The sequence below is a fragment of the Petromyzon marinus genome, chromosome 41 (assembly GCF_048934315.1).
Source record: "Petromyzon marinus isolate PM22_M1 ecotype Great Lakes invasive population chromosome 41, UKy_Petmar_22M1.pri1.0, whole genome shotgun sequence".
NCBI classification, from domain to species: Eukaryota; Metazoa; Chordata; class Hyperoartia; order Petromyzontiformes; family Petromyzontidae; genus Petromyzon; species Petromyzon marinus.
In genome coordinates this window covers 11,217,737-11,238,792 of record NC_133707.1, presented here as the reverse complement: position 1 = coordinate 11,238,792, position 21,056 = coordinate 11,217,737, and the positions used below count along the sequence as shown (strand labels likewise).

Genomic DNA, 21,056 nt, shown 5'->3' with positions numbered 1-21,056 from the left:
TCCACGGCACTATGGCAGGAACCAGTCTCTCCATCGGACATTGTGGAACAATGAAGGGGCTGAGAAGACAGACCCTTGTATGGAATGCAAGATTTATTTTCCCATGCAGGTGAATTTTTTGGTTACAACAGAATTAAAACAAGCATTCTTTTAACTTCCATTGGTTCATTGGTTTATTTATGTGGAAACATTTGTAAACACTGCTATGCCTAACGTATAGAAAGTTGTATAGAAAGAGAGAGAATTAATGCATCGCTCACATGTCCCCGATTTTAAAAGGGCATGGAACAAACGGATACAAAAACACGCACACGCACACACGGCTATTTGAGAGGATGTGCGTAAGCGTCAACTCTTCACAACCTCAGGATCTTTCACCATCGTCAAAGCGTTAAGTGCAACACTCGCGAGGACGGGGCTTGGGGGGGTGGGGGGGTTTGCAAAATAACGAAAACTCCCCACGCGTCCGTCAATAACGGCGTGGCCCCGACAGGAAGCACGTGGCAGATGTTCCGGGGCCAGTGGCCGTCGTTATTCGTGAGCGCAACAGGAGGTGGAAGATGGCAACCCTAGCGCGTAGCGCTCTGTTGAGTTAAATCGCGGCTGATTCCATTGCCGACCCCGGCGATTTGCCAAACATCGGTCGACGATCTCCCGGTGTCCACAAGCAACAACTCAAGCCGTAGCTCAGAGATCAGGACCTATGCCCGAAACATCTATTTTCTATGCGTTTCCTGTTAAGGCTCATTGTGAACGGATGCGTGGAGAAGTGCTGTTGTTCGTGCTGATGCACCACTGCCAACGCAGGTACTTTATCACGTGAAATAAAATGGTTTGTCGTTTTCAAAATGGTCGTTGTGCATTTTGGACGCTTTTTATCAACTCATGAAATGTTGTGACCCCACATTTAATCCTAACCCCCCCAAAGACCATCGCAACGTTTCTCCCGGTCTATCCGCAGCAAGGGCACTTTCAACAAGACTCGCAACACGATCAAAATGTTATCCATAATAAAGGTTTCATTTTTTTTGGTTAGATCGCATTAATATGAATGTGTCATTGAACACGAAACATCAGGATTTCTCCACAATTCTGGCTGTTACCTGATGATGCTGGTTGTAATTACGAGCGAAACATCACGGTACTCAAATTGTAAATGTTGTGGTGGGTTTTACTCTCCAACACACCTTGGTGTCCTGTACTAGTAACGAATTGGCATGTTTTGTTTACGTGCCAAACCTTACTAATTGGCTGCCGGGTGGTGGTGGGTTTAACGACACATTTATATTTACCCGATCTCACCCAACAAAACCTCTAGTATGGATATTGGTCGCGAAAGCCTACGCGTTAAACGATCAAAGTTTAAAATCTGAAAAGCATTGAATACATTGGCTAACGTGTCACTATAGCACAGCAAAGTAGTTTGTTTTAATATCGCCTTGCAGAAAATGCACACATGCCCGGATATAACGATGTGCAGCATTGCCTCGCGTGGGACCTAAAAGCAAAGGATCTTCCCCCAGTTTCTAGAGACCTTGGCTAAGAGGCCAGTTTAATGCTATATCTCTTTGAAATATGTCTTATTTGCAAGCACAGGCTAAGAGAAAGAGAGAGGAGTACATAAACACGTTTATTGCGACATTGGAATGCACGTGGGAGCACTGAATTAAACGGTGATATGAAGCCGCTCGAGCAATTAGGAAAATACGCGGTGCCACGTTGGAATTAGTCGCCATGCTGGGATTGGCTCTCCAGTCTTGTGATCACGTGACGGTGAGAAGCCAATGAAAAAACCCCGGAGCACGAGCGGGATGCCTCTGCGCCCTCGATTGATTTGGAAGTGAACAAATCCTTGCCGATGGCTTGGCCGCTGCCCTATGGCACACACGCCACCACCGTGTGTCGTTCGGCATGGTGTCCGACATTTCGGTCCGCGTGCTGCAGGGAACTTCTTCACGAACTGAAGTCGGGATGACGTGCCGATGGACACGTGGTACGATGTAGGGTTGCCACCTGTCCCTTATTGACCGAGATCTGTAAACTAAGAAGATTTTTTATTTTACCAGGTAAGGCCGACTGAGCAATATATCTCATTTTTAAAAGGGGCCTGGCCACGAATGGTAGCTCAACGACGTGGCAATGTATAGCAGCCAAATACTCGAAATGCATGCTTCTAAATGTGGAGGGAACAACCGGAGGACTCGGAGAAGTCCACGCGACCACGGGGAGAACAAGCAAACTTCAAATGTACAGTTGTGATGGTCGGGATTGAACCCACGATCTCGTGTATACCAGGCGAGGTAGTTAACATCTCGCCACCGTGGCACAGTATTCCTAATAGAACTGGTGCTGACGAGAAATATGTCTGGATTTGGTCTACAGCGGAAAAGGAGCAAACCGTAGTACGACCCAAAAGACACATCGAAGAGATGTCGCGTCGCTGTCTCAACACGATATCCGACAGCAGTTTACTAACCAGGGCCAGCTTCCCATCGCTCCGAGGGCTTAAGGAACACTTTGTTTGTATTCGTCGAGTGTGGCTCGTGGCTTCCACATTGGGGTACACAGCAGGAGGACGAGCGACGCGCCGCGACGCATTTGGGAAAGACGACAAATTACCCCCCGAGGGAATGTAACACATTTTGTTTTTACTTGCTTACTCACTCCCCTTTCAAATCGGCCGCTAAATATTCCCACTGGCCTGAGTTAAGTGGGAGGGAGGGCCTCACTAACAGCGCACCAAGGGGTCGGTGCAGTGGGGCTTCTTGCACTCCTGGTGCAGGGACACGGGTCGCAGCACCGCCTTGTTCACCTCCTTCCAGAACTCCTCGTAGACCTTCTTGTTGTCGCGAACGCATTGCTCGGCGAAGTAGGCGGACGGCTGGCCGCTGACCCGCACGGAGCTGCCTGTAGGGGTCGGGGCGAGGGTACGGCGATGGTTACGTGTGGGCCAGTGAGCGCGTACAAGGTAGGATCTGCAGCATCCGGATCTGGAGCGTCCAGATCCTACCTCGCTGCTGCAGCGGATGAAGTTTAAAGTGAAGCCACAGTAAAAGGGTGATTGAAGTTTCCAGCACTCACAGAAACACTCTGCTCACTTGCTCGCTGTCGGTTACCTCCTTATCACACTACTATCGCTACTACCGGGGTTGCTGTTGCCATGCATATCACGCATTGATGCCTCCACCCATGCTGAGGACTCAGTCTACCCAGAATGACTGTTTTGTCTCTTCCACGCTGTGGTCAACCACCACACTGCAGGTCACTACAACTCACCCACTCACCCACCACACTGCAGGTCACTACAAACTCACCCACCACACTACAGGTCACTACAACTCACCCACTCACCCAGCACACTGCAGGTCACTACAAACTCACCCACTCACCCACCACACTACAGGTCACTACAACTCACCCACCACACTGCAGGTCACTACAACTCACCCACTCACCCACCACACTGCAGGTCACTACAACTCACCCACTCACCCAGCACACTGCAGGTCACTACAAACTCACCCACTCACCCACCACACTGTAGGTCACTACAACTCACCCACTCACCCACCACACTGCAGGTCACTACAAACTCACCCACTCACCCACCACACTGTAGGTCACTACAATTCACCCACTCACCCAGCACACTGCAGGTCACTACAACTCACCCACTCACCCACCACACTGCAGGTCACTACAACTCACCCACTCACCCACCACACTGCAGGTCACTACAAACTCACCCACTCACCCATCACACTACAGGTCACTACAACTCACCCACCACACTGCAGGTCACTACAACTCACCCACTCACCCACCACACTGTAGGTTACTACAACTCACCCACTCACCACACTGCAGGTCACTACAACTCACCCACTCACCCACCACACTGCAGGTCACTACAAACTCACCCACTCACCCACCACACGACAGGTCACTACAACTCACCCACCACACTGCAGGTCACGACAACTCACCCACTCACCACACTGCAGGTCACTACAACTCACCCACTCACCCACCACACTGCAGGTCACTACAACTCACCCACTCACCCACCACACTGCAGGTCACTACAAACTCACCCACTCACCCACCACACTGCAGGTCACTACAACTCACCCACTCACCCACCACACTGCAGGTCACTACAACTCACCCACTCCCCCACCACACTGCAGGTCACTACAAACTCACCCACTCACCCACCACACTGCAGGTCACTACAACTCACCCACTCCCCCACCACACTGCAGGTCACTACAACTCACCAACTCACCACACTGCAGGTCACTACAACTCACCCACTCACCACACTGCAGGTCACTACAACTCACCCACTCACCACACTGCAGGTCACTACAACTCACCCACCACACTGCAGGTCACTACAACTCACCCACTCACCCACCACACTGCAGGTCACTACAACTCACCCACCACACTGCAGGTCACTACAACTCACCCACTCACCCAGCACACTGCAGGCCACAACCCTTCTATTAGAATGAAGAGCGTTCCAGACGGCCGCAGAAGCGCATCCGAAAGCTCGAAACTGATGTTAGCCATGGCCAGGAACGGAACTCGGTTTGTAGCACCTAGCGCGAACCATAGCACCACCGCTCCAGCCAGTGTGTCTCGCATGAGGTTTGTGTTGCTCTTTGTTTCGTCGTGTTTCTGTGCTGGTCTGCCATTTGAGCATTGAAAGTAGCAGTGGCTACAGCGATGTGTGGTCGCGATGTTTATGATCCACTCGTATTCTCTTGCTGGGCACAGTGAGACTGGCCCTGGGGCTCAACTGGCAAAACTGGCTAACGAAGACAAAGATTTGGGATCATCATGTTAGCGGGAAATTACAGAACGTCCCTTGTTTTTAATATATGAGCTGTATGCACCGGGAAAACAGTTTTCCCAGGAGATGGCAGGACGGCAGAAAATTTGAAGTGGCATCTGCATATTATCCCCTTTAGACATGTGGGCTTTCTCTGGACACGTCGCTTTTTGTTTTCCCACATTCATCCAGCAGCGGATCGACAAAGGGGCTTTAAATGCCCCTTAATTACCGTTGGTATCGATTGCGAGACTTACGTGAGCAATCGGCGAGGCGGAGGCCACCGATGTACTGGGTAGTCCAATGGTAGCCGGTCGACTGGCCACACTTCTCGAACAGGCGGCTGCGGCGCAGGAACTCAAAGTCGTGATCCTAAAGCGGTAACAAAGAAAGCGGGGAAATAGATTAGTTCATAGCGTCAGCAAATTTTTGGTGGAATGTCCATGACGATCACCACCTTGAGGGGCCTACTACGCCACATTGGTCATTTTCCACAGAGGTCACAGGGTGGCATACGAACCTTCAGTTTATTTTGCTGGCTTAGTAGTGAGTGTGCTGATGACCAGGTAACAGACACTATTAATCCTTTCCTGTTTCGATGACAGACACGTACGTCATCAGTTTTTCTTCTGATCCCGTTCCAATGGCATATGTGCACGTCATCGGACTGTAAAACTAAAGTAAATTTTGTTTTAATCGATTCTCAGGCTCCCACAAGGCCACGCGGCAGGGCGTGAGGTACAGTTTGGCGCCAGCTATTCTAGAGTGCGGTCGTGTCGCTCCAGTTCTCTGTGGTGAGTACAATATCTTTGAAAACAACAGCGCTACTACGCCTCTCTAAATAAAATGAACGCTGAACTGCTTGCACGTCCCAAGATTCAGCGGTAAATGGGACACCCACCCTGCAACTTGCAGATGTCTCAGAATGGGAAAGGGTTAATAATTGTATGAAATGAGAACAAAATAACCCAAAAGAATGCCCTGGTGTTCTGGTGGTGCTGTGGCTGCTTTTTGTCTCGCAATGAGAAAGTTGTCAATTTAAACTCTGGTTGCGGGGGTCCACCCAGCCCAATCGTGCCTTTGTGATCAATAAAATTCGTTCCACTGTGTGGGATGCAGGCATTGGCGACTCTGTGGAGGTACTGCAGCCTAACGTGAGAATGTGGAATTGTCCACACCTGGATCAGAGTGACCAATGGAGTTGCTCACTGCGTGGTCGTTGTTTTAAGCACAGAGATGTGAGGCCCGATTCATGCAGGGATTTTGGTTCCACGATTTCCACGCAACAAACCACCTCGTTGAGCTACCAATTGTGGCCAGGTGGCTTCTGAAAAATAACCTAACAGCTCAGTGGGCTTTATCTGGGAAGATTGAAAAAAAGTTTAGTTTAATTTGCATATTTATTAAAGTGATTTGTTCACCTTTTCTAAACTTTGCACTCCAGTCGTGTTGTTTTTTTGTTTGTTGTTATTTTTGTTGTTGTTTTTTTGTTTGTTGTTATTTGTTGTTGTAGCGTTCTGACCCGCCCCGACTGAACATCTGTGAAATGGAGCTTCATAAGCTCCTCGGATTCCTCCAGCATAAATAAATATTCTGATTCCGAATTTGCTGATAAGTGGAAATTCCGCGCAAATGCTTGCGCCAAATTCACATCCTAAGGTTTTGGCCTGGCTCTACCAAAAAACCTCAGAGCCAATCGGCGTGAGGGGGAGGGAGGCGTGAGCGCTGACCTCAGCCAGCGCCCTGTCCAGCAACGGACCGGGCCGGCCAACCAAATTCCGTCCGACAACAATGATCTCCCCCATATACGTAGACTTTTGGGGCCTTGGCAGGTTTTTGGGGCAAGTGCTATTGGCGAATTTCTATGAAGGTCGGCAAGGCACACGAGGAGGTGGGTGACCAACACCACGCCCAGCCCGCCTGTGTCTTGCCCAGTTTACACACCGCACCAAGTACTCATTTAAGGCTGAGTCGACATAGGGGAGCCCCAGGACCGGTTCAAACATTCGCCACTGTTATATGTCAGGAGCGGGAGTCGAACTCGGGTTGGCAGGTTAGTGGCGCAGTGAGTTAACCACTACACTACCACTTTCTTTGTATCTGACACGGCACGCAAACCACTCCGTGTGTGTGACTTGTTCTACCTTCCACTGAGGTCCAGAGTTGTAGGACTAAGCAAAGGATGACTTCTTCTCCAGCCATGACAAATCCCCTTCTGGGTGATTTGCCAGAATAGTGGCACATCGCCTGATGATGCTGGATGTAATAACCAGCGGAACGTCGTACAACTCAAATTGTGAATGTTGTGGATTTACTCTCCGGCACACCGGTGGGCTGAGGTAGTAACTATTTGGCGCGTTTTGTTTACGTGACAAACCTTGCCGGCTGTGTGGGGTGGTGTGGGGTTACGACACAACATTCATACTTACGCGATCTAACCCAAAAACATTTATTATGAATGATGTCGCTCTTATTGCAGCATCGCACTCGTGGTGTGGAATGGCCTCATTTTGGCACGAACTTGGCCCGCTGTGAATTGAAAAATGCTGTGGGGAGATTTTCTGCAAAAACAGCTGTCACTCTGTCAACGCCTGGCAGAATGGCAGTCTTTAATAGCCATAGGAATCATGCCCATGCACCATTCATGACTTGTGGCTTAAGATGCCGTACACAGGCTCTTTAGACGAGTGTAATATTGCCCGCAGTCTATTTTAGTGCACGTCTTTGCTAATTATGCTGAAATGTTTCCGGTTTTGGCTGGCATTAAACCTTGATTTAAACACGGCCACCTTGTTACCATGCTGAGTCCACTACACATAAACTCTTCTGTTGGCCAAAAACAAGTTTGTTGAATCAACTAATCTAAAAACGAAACTCTTTATTTTTTCCAGCTAAGGCCCACTGAGCTATAGAGCTATTTTCAGAAGCGACCTGGCAATCACGATCGATAGCTCAACGAAGTGGCTCACCATGTGGACATTTATAGCCGCCAAACACTTTAAATGCATGATGTTGATTCTAAATGTGGAGGGGAAAACCGGAGGACCCGGAGACAAATCCACGCGACCACAGGGAGAGAGACGCACAAACTCCAAATATACAGCAGCAGGCGTCAGTGTTGGGATCAAACCCACGACCTCCTGCACACCAGGCGAGGGAGTCATCATCTCGCCACCGCGGCACCCATGTGTTTATATCACAGACGGAGCGGCACTCAACCCATACGTGGATGGTTGCGAGTTCCAATCCAAGGCAGGGATTGACACAATCTAGCATTCCTCCGGGGTGAAAAAAAATGCGTACCACTCTGTTGGGAAGTCAACACTGCTCACGCTATGGACAAAGTGGCCTCTGTCATGGGAATGTGGAATTTAAAGCATCGGCTCTGGGATGCCGATGGCGACGTCGCCCCGTGTCTCTGTTTACGAGGAGTGCCCGAGGGGAGGCCTTCATCCAGCGGTGCATTGACAAAGGGCAGTAAATAAACAAATTGAATGGAACAAATATACACACAAATAAACAAACAATAAATAAATAAACGAATACTCAAACGAATAAATACACGAACAAAAAATAAATAGATAGATAAATAGATATATAATTAGGCAAATAACTAAGTAAATACATTTAATGGAACAAACTGCACGCTGCGGTAATATTACACGACGCCGTTACAGTCAGGCCACTTTAGATTTCATCGCTTTCGGGCGATTATCGCCCATTTGGGCCAAGATGGAACACCGCCATCCCTTGGATCCCTTTGCTCTCTCTGACACAGAATCGATAAAATCTCCGACTCTGCACAGTGCGGCTCTGTCGCGCGCGACTCTCGTCCGCTGGCCTCTAGAATGACACCGCTCGTGCAGCGCACGTGTTGACGAGCGGCAAACACGTGCCAGGACAAGAGGTTGGATTTTTATAAATGGGAAAACCTCTTCTTAGGTTGTGAATACCAGAGTAAAGCCACCCGAATAACATTACAGGATCCGTATTTAAAACAAAATACACGGATATCGAGACCGACAGATCATCGTGGTCAAGGGTCGTGGATGCCACCAGATATAGTGGTACGGTTCAAAGTTGCCATTTAATAATAGTAATATTACTACTAACGTCCTTTATTTATCCGGGAGGCTTTGTAGAGTCCCGAGGCTCTTGTTCACGGTTGGCAACGTGCGGCGCGAACGAAGCACAGCATACATGGATGCACTCGGGAGCGTTTTGCTGGAGATGCATGGCCAGTACCCGTTTTGAGTATCTCGCGCACGTGATCAGGCAACTGCTGAACTCGGAGAAACCCCGAGGCGAACCATAAATTGAGCACCGACCTACTTGCTCTCCTGCCATCTACTTGGCTGTCTCCTCCAACTGATTGTCTTATACTCACTGCTGTCTGGGTCATCCGCTCACCCTTCCTCCAAACGGTTGACTTGTGGGTACACTCTCTCTCTCTCATCCAGAAAAGTTGAGTTGGTAGCTCACACAGGGATCAGGCCATCAAGTGAAGGCCCACGGAGCTATACAGGGTGCTACAAAAAAATGCGAACACTTTTGAGAATTTGCAACAACAGCACCACGTGACATGTGCCGCTGCCTCCAGGCCCTGGAGACCACCTGGATAAGTTTCCGGGCACTCGTTGACAACGATGGCGAACAAGTGGAGACTGACTTTTTAAAGCTATTAACATTACATTTGTTCTCATGTTATAGTGTATTATCCGTTCGTTTTCCATTAAACACGATAGTCCCATATAAGCGTATATAACATTGTTGTTGAAGCACCCTTTATAGCTAGTTTTCAGAAGCGACATAGCCCTAACGGAACGCTCAACGAAGCGGCTCATCATCAAAGTGGAAATGTTCAGCAGCAAAACTACTCTAAGCGCGTGACGTTGATTCTCCAATGTGAAGGGAAAAACCGGAGGATCCAGAGAAAAATCCACGCGACCACGGGAAGAGAGACATGCAAACTCGAAATATACAGCAGGCGCCAGGGACGAGATCGAACCAGCGACTTCCTGTATACCAGGCAAGATAGTTAACATCTCGCCACCTTGAAATGCCTGTGGGGGCAGTGAGTTGGTGTCCAGCAGGCTAAAATATGTGTGGAGTTTCAGGGTATGCACTTCGTACGTGTTAATAGAAACCCTCTGACACAAACTCAGAGGGGAATTCAGAGCGGGGTGCTCCTGAATTGTCTTGCGACTTGGTGAGGCTTTCCTCGTGGTTTGGTGATGGTTCGTATAACATTTCACAAGATCAAATATTTAGCAAGGGACACCTGTGAATCTTTGGCAACATTACTAGCTTTGATTTCAAGATTCAGTAATGGGCAGCATTTAAATCTTATATTTGGGCCACGACACAGAATACAGAGTCCTATGCTTGCAAATGACATTGGTTATCTTTTTAATGGGCCCACACTTAATAGCCCATTAGTCGCTAAGTCAATTCGCCACAGCAATTACTAGACGGCTACGTTTATGACGCAACCTCGTACCGACTTTGCTGAAACTCAACAGCAGTCGTCTTGTGGACAGACTGGCTTCCACCACGGGAATGTGGAATTGTCACATCTGGCGCAGACTTGCAATGGAGTGAAGTGAGACCTCATGGCTCATTTGAGCCGGGAGACACTCTGGCCTTGAATGATGTGAGGGTACTGCGTGCATTGAATGGAAACATTTTTAAAATGGTCAAGATTATTATTTTGCTCTTCCCCAGATTATAGTGAAATGCATCTGTGCTGCTGATGTCTTGTGATGAATAAAACCCTTGTTGTAACCTATAAAGGCAAGCGCCACCACACGCCTATGCCTCGTAAGGAGTGTTTGTTGTGCAATAAAACCGATTTTGCCAATCCCCGCAGGACACCGGACTCAGTGAAAACCTAAACGATGTAAGTATATATAACTTCTTTCGCACCGTACATAGCCAATCATGCTCATCGGAGGCGTGATTTGTGCCGTCATCGTTGACTGCGCTGAGGCCGTCTTGGCACCTGATAACCACCATTCATAGGGGCGCCACGGTGGCTAGGAGATGTTAACTACCTCGCCTGGTATACAGGAGGTCGTGGGTTCAATCCCGACCATGACACGTGTATATTTGGAGTTTGCATGTTCTCTCCATGGCCGCGTGGATTTTTCTTCAGGTCCTCCGGTTTTCCTATCCATATTTAGAATCAACATCACGCGTTTAGAGTATTTGGCCGCTTTAATTTTCCACACGATAAGCCACTTCGTTGAACAATCATTTGTGGCCAGGTCGAGTCTGAAAAATAGCAATATATAACCCAGTGGGCTTTAACTGGTAAAAAACAGTTTGAATAGTGTTTTTAAATAACGCATGCCCGCTGGGTGCTGATTCTAGGAAATCAGTGCTTCTGGCCGATTGATCCGACTGCTCGTGAATCATTGCAGCCGCCCCCCCCCCCCATTTAAATACAAGTCGCATATGTTTGCACGCGTCACCCCCAGCATGTACGCGCAGCTCCACTCCCCACCCACCCGCTAGACAAGAACTGTGCCGAGTCAGTGCAGGGACCCCCGACACAACACACACGGTGGGATCTTTGTGAGTTGCTTGCGGAATTTCCTCCCTCTCTTCCCTGACAGATCGTGGCCTCTCCTAGAATCAATCCCCCATGCAGGCTTTGCTTCGGAAGATTTCTCAATCTCACCCCATAAACGGAGACAATTCGACCAATCTTCCGATCCCTCCGCTTGCTTCCACCTAAATCCGGGGACAGATTGCGAGATGACACTCACCGTCTGCAACACACCCCACGGACTGTCCGTTCCCTGCCTCTCCCCTTTCTTCTCTCTCGTACTCCCCTCAATATGCCCTCCCCTCCAGCGGGAGTGGCCTACTGCTGTCAAAACCACTCGTCAGCCTCACTCCTCCTCTGCTCCTGTTGCTATCCAAATGTTATTCCCTGGTCATCCATTTTGCTGCCTCCCTGCCCCCATTGAAACCCAAGCCCAAGGTCTCCCTCTCCACCCACACTCTCGTTGGCCGTCTTTTCTCGATGAATTATTCAACAGCGCTCACTCTATGTTACACATGCGTGCCATTGTGCAGTGCCTTGGGATGCACTTGAATTGTAGAAGCTACACGAACACAAACGGCATTGTCACGCTCTGCTAACATCTCGCCACGGTGGCGAGATTGTTGACTACCTCGCCTGGTATACAGCAGGTGGTGGGTTCGATCCCGACGTATTTGCTGTATATTTGGAGTTTGTGTATCTCTCTCTCCCCGTGGTCGCATGGATTTTTCTGAGTGTCCTCCGGTTTCCCCCTCAACATTTAGAATCAACATCACGCGTTTAGAGCATTTGCCTGCTATAAATGTCCACATGACAAGCAACTTCGTCGATCTATCATTTGTGGCCTGGACGCTTTTGAAAAAGAGCTGTGTAGCTTATTAGGGCATTACCTCGTGAAATAAAAAAAATAGTTTATAGTTGCGTTTCATAACAATGTGGAATGTTTACCACTTGCTCAAGGCTCCCAATTGAGATGCGCATTCTGCTTTGCTTCTTTGAGCACGCATGCACTCTGACCTGATTTAATCCATTACTCATTCAATTAACTTTGCAATCACGAAGCAATATCAGTCAAAAAAACAACCAAATATTTTTCGCCCTTGGTTTTTTTTTGCGAGACTAAACACAAGTCAGATTTCAGGTTGACCAGAAGCTGGGGGGTTATCTTGCTTACAATCGTCCAACAGCGTAATCACGTTTCAACACTTGAACAAACCAGGGCGTACATGGTGCTGAGCCACTCGCAAATGGTTTAAGTGCCCGGCCGCACCCGAGTTTTCTTAACGTGTTTTCTTAATGTGTTTCCTCTGGCATTTTTTTTTCTTTAAAACTAACAACTCTGGCCCGAAAGAAAAGCCGCTGTTCAAATAAACCTTATCACAACCGGGAGCCGGAAGACAGCGAGCTATTACGCACGTACTGTAATCACATACTCAAAGACGTTCTCAGAAAATCCCGCTTTCCCAAGAAGAGTTTAAAAACATATTTTTTTACGAGTGGCCGAGTCGCTTAGACAGTGGCCAGTGCGATCACATTTAGCCAACTTTGCCAGTTTAATTAAATAAACAACATTTTGGTCATTCTGCCAGTGGTGAGGCAAGGATATAAGAGATAAAAAAACATCTCCAGTTCATTGGTCAATAACGCTGCGGCATCGAAAGGAAAAAAAAACAATTATGGACGACGTTTTGGGCAATGTACCTAGCAAAGATCATTACGAAAAATATCACCCTCTTAAGAGGCCATCCATTTAGTACGTACGCATGGAGTGGGGAGGGGGGTTAACCCAAATGCGTACGCATAGAAAACGGGGGGGGGGGGGTGAAGCCTCGATACTAATTAATCTGTCTACATTGGCCTTCAAATGAGCCACAGTTGAGTTTCTCCAGCTGTGAGACAACAAGTACTAGCGGGAGAAGTGGGGCTGTGGGAGAGGTGTCGCTTCTGTGCCACCGTGCCCCTGACTGCAGCTCTCACGCAGCTCAGCAGTGAGTCTGACATGGTCAGGCGGCCTGACCCATGGATCACACATCCTGAAATGTGGCCTCGCTGCAGACTGCTCAAGGGTTTAGCTGCCGCAAGACGATGTAAAACGACACCAGCGCATTCCCACCGCTGAGTCTTCTGACAGTGAGAACAATCAAAAGCTAGATGATGATCACGTCAGCGACGCTGTGGATCTTGAGACGGCGGCCCAGCAGACCACAGCTAATGCTGCTGTGCTTCAGCCTAACACTGCGCGTGTTGGCGAAATCCCTATAATACGTCACCTGTTCGACTGGGTTCAGTCGGCGTTTAAACCTAGCGGACACCAGACAAACTTTTTTGAAGGTACGCAACTTAATTGTTTAATGCAGCCGGCGGTGGACTATCTGTTTGCTTCACACTGAGTGACGTCCACCCTGAGTGACGTCCACACTGAGTGACGTCAACCCCCGTCCACACTGAGTGACGTCCACACTGAGTGACGTCAACCCCCGAGTGACGTCCACACTGAGTGACGTCCACACTGAGTGACGTCAACCCCCGAGTGACGTCCACCCTGAATGACGTCCACCCTGAGTGACGTCAACCCCCGAGTGACGTCCACCCTGAGTGACGTCAACCCCCGAGTGACGTCCACCCTGAGTGACGTCCACCCTGAGTGACTTCCACTGAAGTTCAACTTGTAGTACATTTAGAGCTGCGGAATTATTGACGAGTGTGTTGGGTTTTTTGTGAAGGAAACTTGCGAGTGAAGGCGGCCAGCTCCGTCCCTACTGTGGCCACTGAGAGATTTCCGAGAGGCAATGACAAAACGCGTTGTCTGCCCTCAAACTAAACTATTTATTTTTTTATTTTTCCAGGTATAGCCAACTGAGCTAGCACTTTATCAGAAGCGACCTGGCCACAAATGACAGCTCAATGAAAATGGTTTATGGTGTGGACATTTCTAGCAGCCACAGACTCTAAACGCGTGTTGATTCTAAATGTGGAGGGAAAAAGCACGCGACCACGGTGAGAACACGTAAACTCCAAATATACAGCAGCAGGCGTCATGGTCGGGATTGAACCCACGACCTCCTGTATACCAGGTGAGGTAGTTAACATCTCCTAGCCACCGTAGCGCCCTTTGCGGCAGTTAAAACAATGGGGAAAGTTCCTTAAATCCCCCACCACAGCCAATCGACAGGTCGTGTGTGGTGGGGTATAGTTTGGGTAATCCCACCTCTTCCAGAACGTCTGGCCAGCATGGAAGAAAAGTCCAAGCAGCCTCTAGATTGAGGGGCTCTCTAGAGATCCCTCTGGGCCTACACCCTTACCTTTTAGAAACATGCGTTGAGAATATTTGGGCTGCTATAAATTTCCACGCGATAAGCCACTTCGTTGAGCTATCATTTGTGGCCAGGCCGCTTCTGAAAGAGAGCTGTACAGCTCAGTGGGCCTCACCTGGTAAAGTAGAAAACAGTTCACATAGTTGTTTAGACTGTATCGCATTACAGTACAGTACTTACAAAACACCAAACACGTGATGAGGTGAAGCGTACTTCTACACCGTCCGGTCATTTTCCGTCACCAACACTGAGTGCCATGTGGAGGTGACCGTCGCAAAGTCGCTGCTGCTGCTGGTGGTGGTGGTGGGTGTGGTGGGGGTGATGGTGCTGGTGGTGGTGCTGCTGCTGCTGCTGGTGGTGCTGGTGGTGCTGCTGCTGGTGGTGGTGCTGGTGGGGGTGGTGGTGGTGCTGGTGGTGGTGCTGGTGGTGCTGGTGGTGGTGGTGGGTGTGGTGGGGGTGGTGTTGGTGGTGGTGGTGCTGGTGGTGGTGCTGGTGGTGGTGGGGGTGGTGGGGGTGGTGGTGGTGGTGGTGGTGGGGGTGGTGGTGGTGCTGGTGGTGGTGCTGGTGGTGGTGGTGATGCTGGTGGTGGGGGTGGTGGTGGTGGGGGTGGTGGTGGTGGTGGGGGTGGTGCTGGTGGTGGTGGTGGATTCTCCTCCTCCTCCTCGCTCACCTTGTTGCACATTGGCTTGCAGTAGCGGGTGTTGTTCACCGTGACGCACGTGAGGCCCCCGTTGCGCGGGACGTGGGGGAGTTTGCAGCCCTTCGCTGTGCCGGGGGGGGGGGGGGGGTAAGCGACGGTCGCAAGGGGGTGGGGAACACGAGACGGTTCACAGTCAGAATCAGCATGCGGGCAGTCATCGACTTACGAACACAATCCTTTCCTGCGACCAGTCCGTAAGTCGAACGATTCGTAAGTCGGAACACATTAATCTACTGTATGTAAATGCCCACACACACACAAACATTCACTCCCAGAACGAGGTTGACTCATTACATCTCGCGGAGGATAGCTTAGCTGAACAAAATGGTTCCATTCGCAAGTGCCAGTTCGCGTATTAAGTCAATGTTCGTAAGTCGAGGAATGTCTGCATTTATTGATACTGGAGGAATCCGATGAGCATTAAAGCTCTTGATTTGAAGCTTTTGTGACTGCAGGAATCCATACATCGTGCTGCTTGTGTTGCGTTCGAAACGTCGTGATTTATTTAATTTTATTTCTACCTACGTGACTTTACCGAAATAACCAGAGCATTAAAGCTCTTCTTCATAGATGTCCAGTAGTTCACAAGGCAGTGTCTGCATACAGCCTCCCACTGGGTATGAATGTGTACGACTCCTTTTACCGTGCCCAGGCCTAACTGCCAGCTGGCTCAGCGGTAGTGAGGAGTTCTTCACATGCTGGCTGTACGTTCGCATGTTAAACTCTTTTCACGCCGTACGTAGCCAACCGTGCTAAGGGGCCATCCATTGAGTAGGTACCCAAAACTCTGTCAAGTTTGACCCCTCCCCCCCTCCCTGTAAGCACGCGGACTTTTTACCCGCCCCCCCCCCCTCCCGAATCCTATAGAACGGCCGATATTTAATCCACGCAGAAAAGATCAAGGATGAATAATATTAACGTGTTTAAGCAAACAGATTGTCCACCGCCGGACTACCTAACTCATTTGAAGGCCAATGTAGACAAATTATTACGGAGGCTTCACCCCCCCCCCCCCGTTTCCTATGCGTACATTGTCAGTAGACCCCCCCCCCCCATACCCAAGGGTACGCATTTGGGTTCACCCCCCCCCCTCCTCCCTCCATGCTGTACGTACTAAATGGATGGCCCCTAATCGGAGGTGCGGGGGAATGATGGTGGGGGGGGGGGACCCAGTCCATCCTCCCTCCACGGCTGTTAAACAGGAGCACCGCTTTGTGACGATGTTAACTGTCGCTGTCCCCTTGCGGATAGACTTGCCCTCGCCATTGGAATGTGGATTTTTTTCACCCCATCGCTCGCTGTCGAAAGAAGATGAGCACCACCCTCAGTGGCCATGGCAGCAAGAAGTCACTTTGACCTCTGCGGGGTTTTCCGAGCACAGGGCCAAAACGCCAAGTGGCCTACAGCAAGCAGTACGCCCCACTCCAGAGTCATACACGCGTCTCCGTAAAACATTTGTTAAAATGAACAAGGCTATAAATACATCACATGGAACAATCTCGCCAACGTTGGACCGACGTCGGGCCAACGGTTCCAACCGCACGCCAACGTTGATGCAACGTTGGGCCAACGGTTCCAACCGCGCGCCAACGTTGATGCAACGTTGGCGCGTTCACTGGGTGGGCAGACAAAGCAGCCTGTTTGACCTTGCAGCGGATGGACATAAAGGGCCGTTCATGAAACGTACGCTTAGGCCGTTGCGTCGGTGTCAGAGGCATTCGTTAATCTCTGTAAGCAAAATCACGCGGGAGCCCATTGAGACACCGATCACGTTCGCAGCACGGCACTGCGAGAGAGTGGCCGAATTGTTCGTCTCTTGTAAGTAAGTTACGCTCCAGTTAGTTCAGCGGTCACAACCGAACAACCGCATTGCAATCACTGGAGAGGAGGAAACGAGAGAGAACGATTCAGCGCGTGGGCTTTCGCGACCAATATTATCGATACCCCAGGTTTCTTTTTTTTGGTGGGTTAGGTCGCGCGAATGGCTCGCAAGTGACGACATCACATTTACCCCCTCTGTTTAAGACCGAAACAGGAGGAGGAGGGTCTGTCCACAACTCTGTCTGTCGTCTGATGATGCTGGTTGCTGTCATTATCGGCGAAACGTCACGCTACTCGAATCGTAAATGTTCCAGTGGCTTTGCTCTCCAACGCACCTGGGTGTTGCTGTACCAGTAACGAATTGGCACGTTTTGTTTAAGTGACAAACATTACTAAATGGCAGTGGCGTGTGGTGGCGGGTGGTGGCGGGTGGTGGCGGGTTAAACAACACATTCATATTTGCGCCATCTAACCCAAATGAAGAAAACCACCCAGTCTATGATGGAGCAGGATGTCCAGTGTGTGCTTTGTGCAGCTCCGGATCGTCGTGGCCGGTGACCCCGCCAATTTAATGAACCGAGCCCTTCCCCCGCCTCACCCCCAAAGAGAGGTCACGGGGGAGACAGCACCGACTGAACAAACCATGATGTAAGTCCTTTGTTAACAGAACTGTGGGTGGTGCGAGTCAGCATGTCCCCCCCCCTACTCCCACAGCCCCGTGGTAGATTTCGCCTGAGAGTTCTTCTGTCCGTGCCCTCACACCAGAGGCTGATGTCAGCGTGAGAGGCGATGCAAGATACGACTCGCTGTTACTCAAATAGCCAGAGATGGGTTTTATAAACCCGTACACAACATGTATTTATATTATTTTAGTAGCACCGTGTATTGGGGTTTAGAGGAAGACAGTCTCACAGTTGCAGTATTAATACAAACGATTTAACCGATTAAAAGTTTACAATACTCGCAATGAAGTTATCATTCGTCTTACTTTCATGCATATGTCAGCAAAAAGTCCTGGTGTTCGGTAATGAGCACCAGCAGTAGCGCTACGATATCTTACACTGCGTGTATTTTTCGGAAATGTTACTTTTCATTTGTAACAATATTTGCTTTGGCATTCATGGTTAATTGTTGGAATCATTAAAAAATAACTTTTCTTAACATGTTTGTACTCTGCCTGTCTGTTAATTCGGGGCCCTCCTTGCGGCCGACTGAGCCCCTGTGACCCACATGACGTCATGTGGGTCACCCCCCCCCCCCCCATAGTTGGGGTGACTTGAGGGGGGGGGCAAGTCACCCCACCCCCCATAGTTGTGCCCCTGAGAGGGGGGGGGGGAAAGTCACCCCACCCCCCACACACACAATGCCATGCATGAGCACTACTCACACACACACACTGCCATGCATGTGCACTACTGCACACACACACACTGCCATGCATGAGCGATACCGTACACACACACTGCCATGCATGAGCACTACTGCACACACACACACTGCCATGCATGAGCACTACTGCACACACACACACACTGCCATGCATGAGTACTACTGCACACACACACAATGCCATGCATGAGCGATACCGTACACACACACTGTCATGCATGAGCGCTACTGCACACACACACAATGCCATGCATGAGCACTACTGCACACACACACTGCCATGCATGAGCGCTACTGCACACACACACACTGCCATGCATGAGCGCTACTGCACACACACACACACTGCCATGCATGAGCGCTACTGCACACACACACTGCCATGCATGAGCACTACTGCACACACACACACTGCCATGCATCAGCACTACTGCACACACACACACTGCCATGCACGAGCACTACTGCACGCACACACTGCCATGCACGAGCACTACTGCACACACACACTGCCATGCATGAGCACTACTGCACACACACACTGCCATGCATGAGCACTACTGCACGCACACACTGCCATGCACGAGCACTACTGCACACACACACTGCCATGCATGAGCGATACTGCACACACACACTGCCATGCATGAGCACTACTGCACACACACTGCCATGCATGAGCACTACTGCACACACACACTGCCATGCATGAGCACTACTGCACACACACACTGCCATGCATGAGCACTACTGCACACACACTGCCATGCATGAGCGCTACTGCACACACACACTGCCATGCACGAGTGCTACTGCACACACACACTGCCATGCATGAGCACTACTGCACACACACACACTGCCATGCATGAGCACTACTGCACACACACACACTGCCATGCATGAGCGCTACTGCACACACACACTGCCATGCACGAGCACTACTGCACACACACACACTGCCATGCATGAGCACTACTGCACACACACACTGCCATGCATGAGCGCTACTGCACACACACACTGCCATGCACGACCACTGCTGCACACACTGCCATGCATTCATGTTCCACGCTGCCCGTGACTCCGCATCCCTCGCTCCCACAACTCCTCAAAGCATTCACGAGGAAATCCTTTGACAGCCCGGACACACTTGCGAATGAGATGTCCCATCTCAAGGGATCATTGGGGGTGGAGTATTTCCACGAATACAAAATGTACAAAATGAATAAACCAAACGCCGTGACTGCTTAGATTAGCTAGCAAAGCACCTTCAGAGAATCCCGACATCGCATGAACGTATCAATCTTAACCCTACTACAGCGATGACAATTCCGTGCCAAGGGCGATGATGACGATGCACCCCCGATTAGCACGGTTAGCTCCGTGCGGTACGAAAGAAGTTCAACATACATAGGTGGTGGTGGAGGTGGTGGTGGAGGTGGTGGTGATGGTGGTGGTAAAGGTGGTGGTGGTGATTGAGGTGGTGGTGGAGGTGGTGGTGATGGAGGTGGTGGTGGTGGAGGTGATGGAGGTGGTGGTGATGGAGGTGGTGGAGGTGGTGGTGGTGGTGATGGTGGTGGTGGAGGTGGTGGTGGTGGTGGTGGTGGAGGTGGTGGTGGTGGAGGTGGTGGAGGTGGTGGTGGTGGAGGTAATGGAGGTGGTGGTGGAGGTGGTGGTGGTGGAGGTGGTGGTGGAGGTGGTGGTGGTGGTGGTGGTGGAAGTGGTGGTGGTGGTGATGGTGGTGGTGGAGGTGGTGGTGATGGTGGTGGTGGAGGTGGAGGTGGTGGTGGAGGTGGTGGTGATGATGAATTTAATACGTACGGTGTCCATGTGCAGCCAGTGCGGTCCCCGCCAGACAGAGGCAAAGGAAGAGGAGAGACTGCATGGCTGCTGCTGCTGCTGCTGCTTGCTGACAGGAGTGGGCAGGGCGCGGACTGAGCTGCAGCAAGGCGAGTCTGAGCTGCTTATTTATGCGCGAATCATTGCCCCGGGGTGGATAAGGGGCGGTGGTGGCGGTGGTGGCGGTGGTGGCGGTGTGGGAGGCGCGGGGCGTGCCGGGATGTGGCGGCAGAGGCCAGGCGGGATGTCGCCACGGGGCTTGTGTTATTTATTCATTTAAAATTGCCTAAATGTGAAGGTGGAATTTGTTTTTGTCCTCGCATCCACCCGTCTCTCTCTTTTTTTTTATTTTACGTAACGGGGGGAAATGATGTGTAGACTGTGATATAATGTGTAGACTGGGATATGATGTGTAGACTGGGATATGATGTGTAGACTGGGATATGATGATGTGTAGACTGGGATATGATGTGTGAACTGGGATATGATGTGTAGACTTGGGTATGATGTGTTGACTGGGGTATGATGTGTAGACTTGGGTATGATGTGTAAACTGGGGTATGATGTGTAAATTGGTTTAACGTAACACTAAGATTGTAG

At 50.1% G+C, this 21,056-nt stretch overlaps 1 protein-coding gene across 1 annotated transcript; it reads right to left on the bottom strand.

The window, feature by feature from the left end:
- Window positions 1-75: 75 nt before the first annotated feature.
- Window positions 76-20,601, bottom strand: LOC116950895 (uncharacterized). The gene is made up of 4 exons (XM_032969044.2): window positions 20,439-20,601; window positions 15,375-15,469; window positions 5,098-5,212; window positions 76-2,907 (listed from the first exon to the last, which is right to left on the bottom strand). Exons 1-4 carry the CDS (start codon window positions 20,500-20,502, stop codon window positions 2,729-2,731), a joined length of 453 nt encoding a protein of 150 aa, XP_032824935.1. The 5' UTR covers window positions 20,503-20,601; the 3' UTR covers window positions 76-2,728.
- Between the last annotated feature and the right edge of the window lie 455 nt (window positions 20,602-21,056).

Coding starts and splice junctions, on each gene's coding strand:
- LOC116950895 (XM_032969044.2), bottom strand. CDS start 20,502: ATGCAGTCTCTCCTCTTCCTTTGCCTCTGTCTGGCGGGGACCGCACTG. Junction 15,470..20,438: donor ACTGGCTGCACATGGACACC/GTACGTATTAAA, acceptor CCCCCGGCACAG/CGAAGGGCTGCAAACTCCCC. Junction 5,213..15,374: donor GCAAGCCAATGTGCAACAAG/GTGAGCGAGGAG, acceptor TTACCGCTTTAG/GATCACGACTTTGAGTTCCT.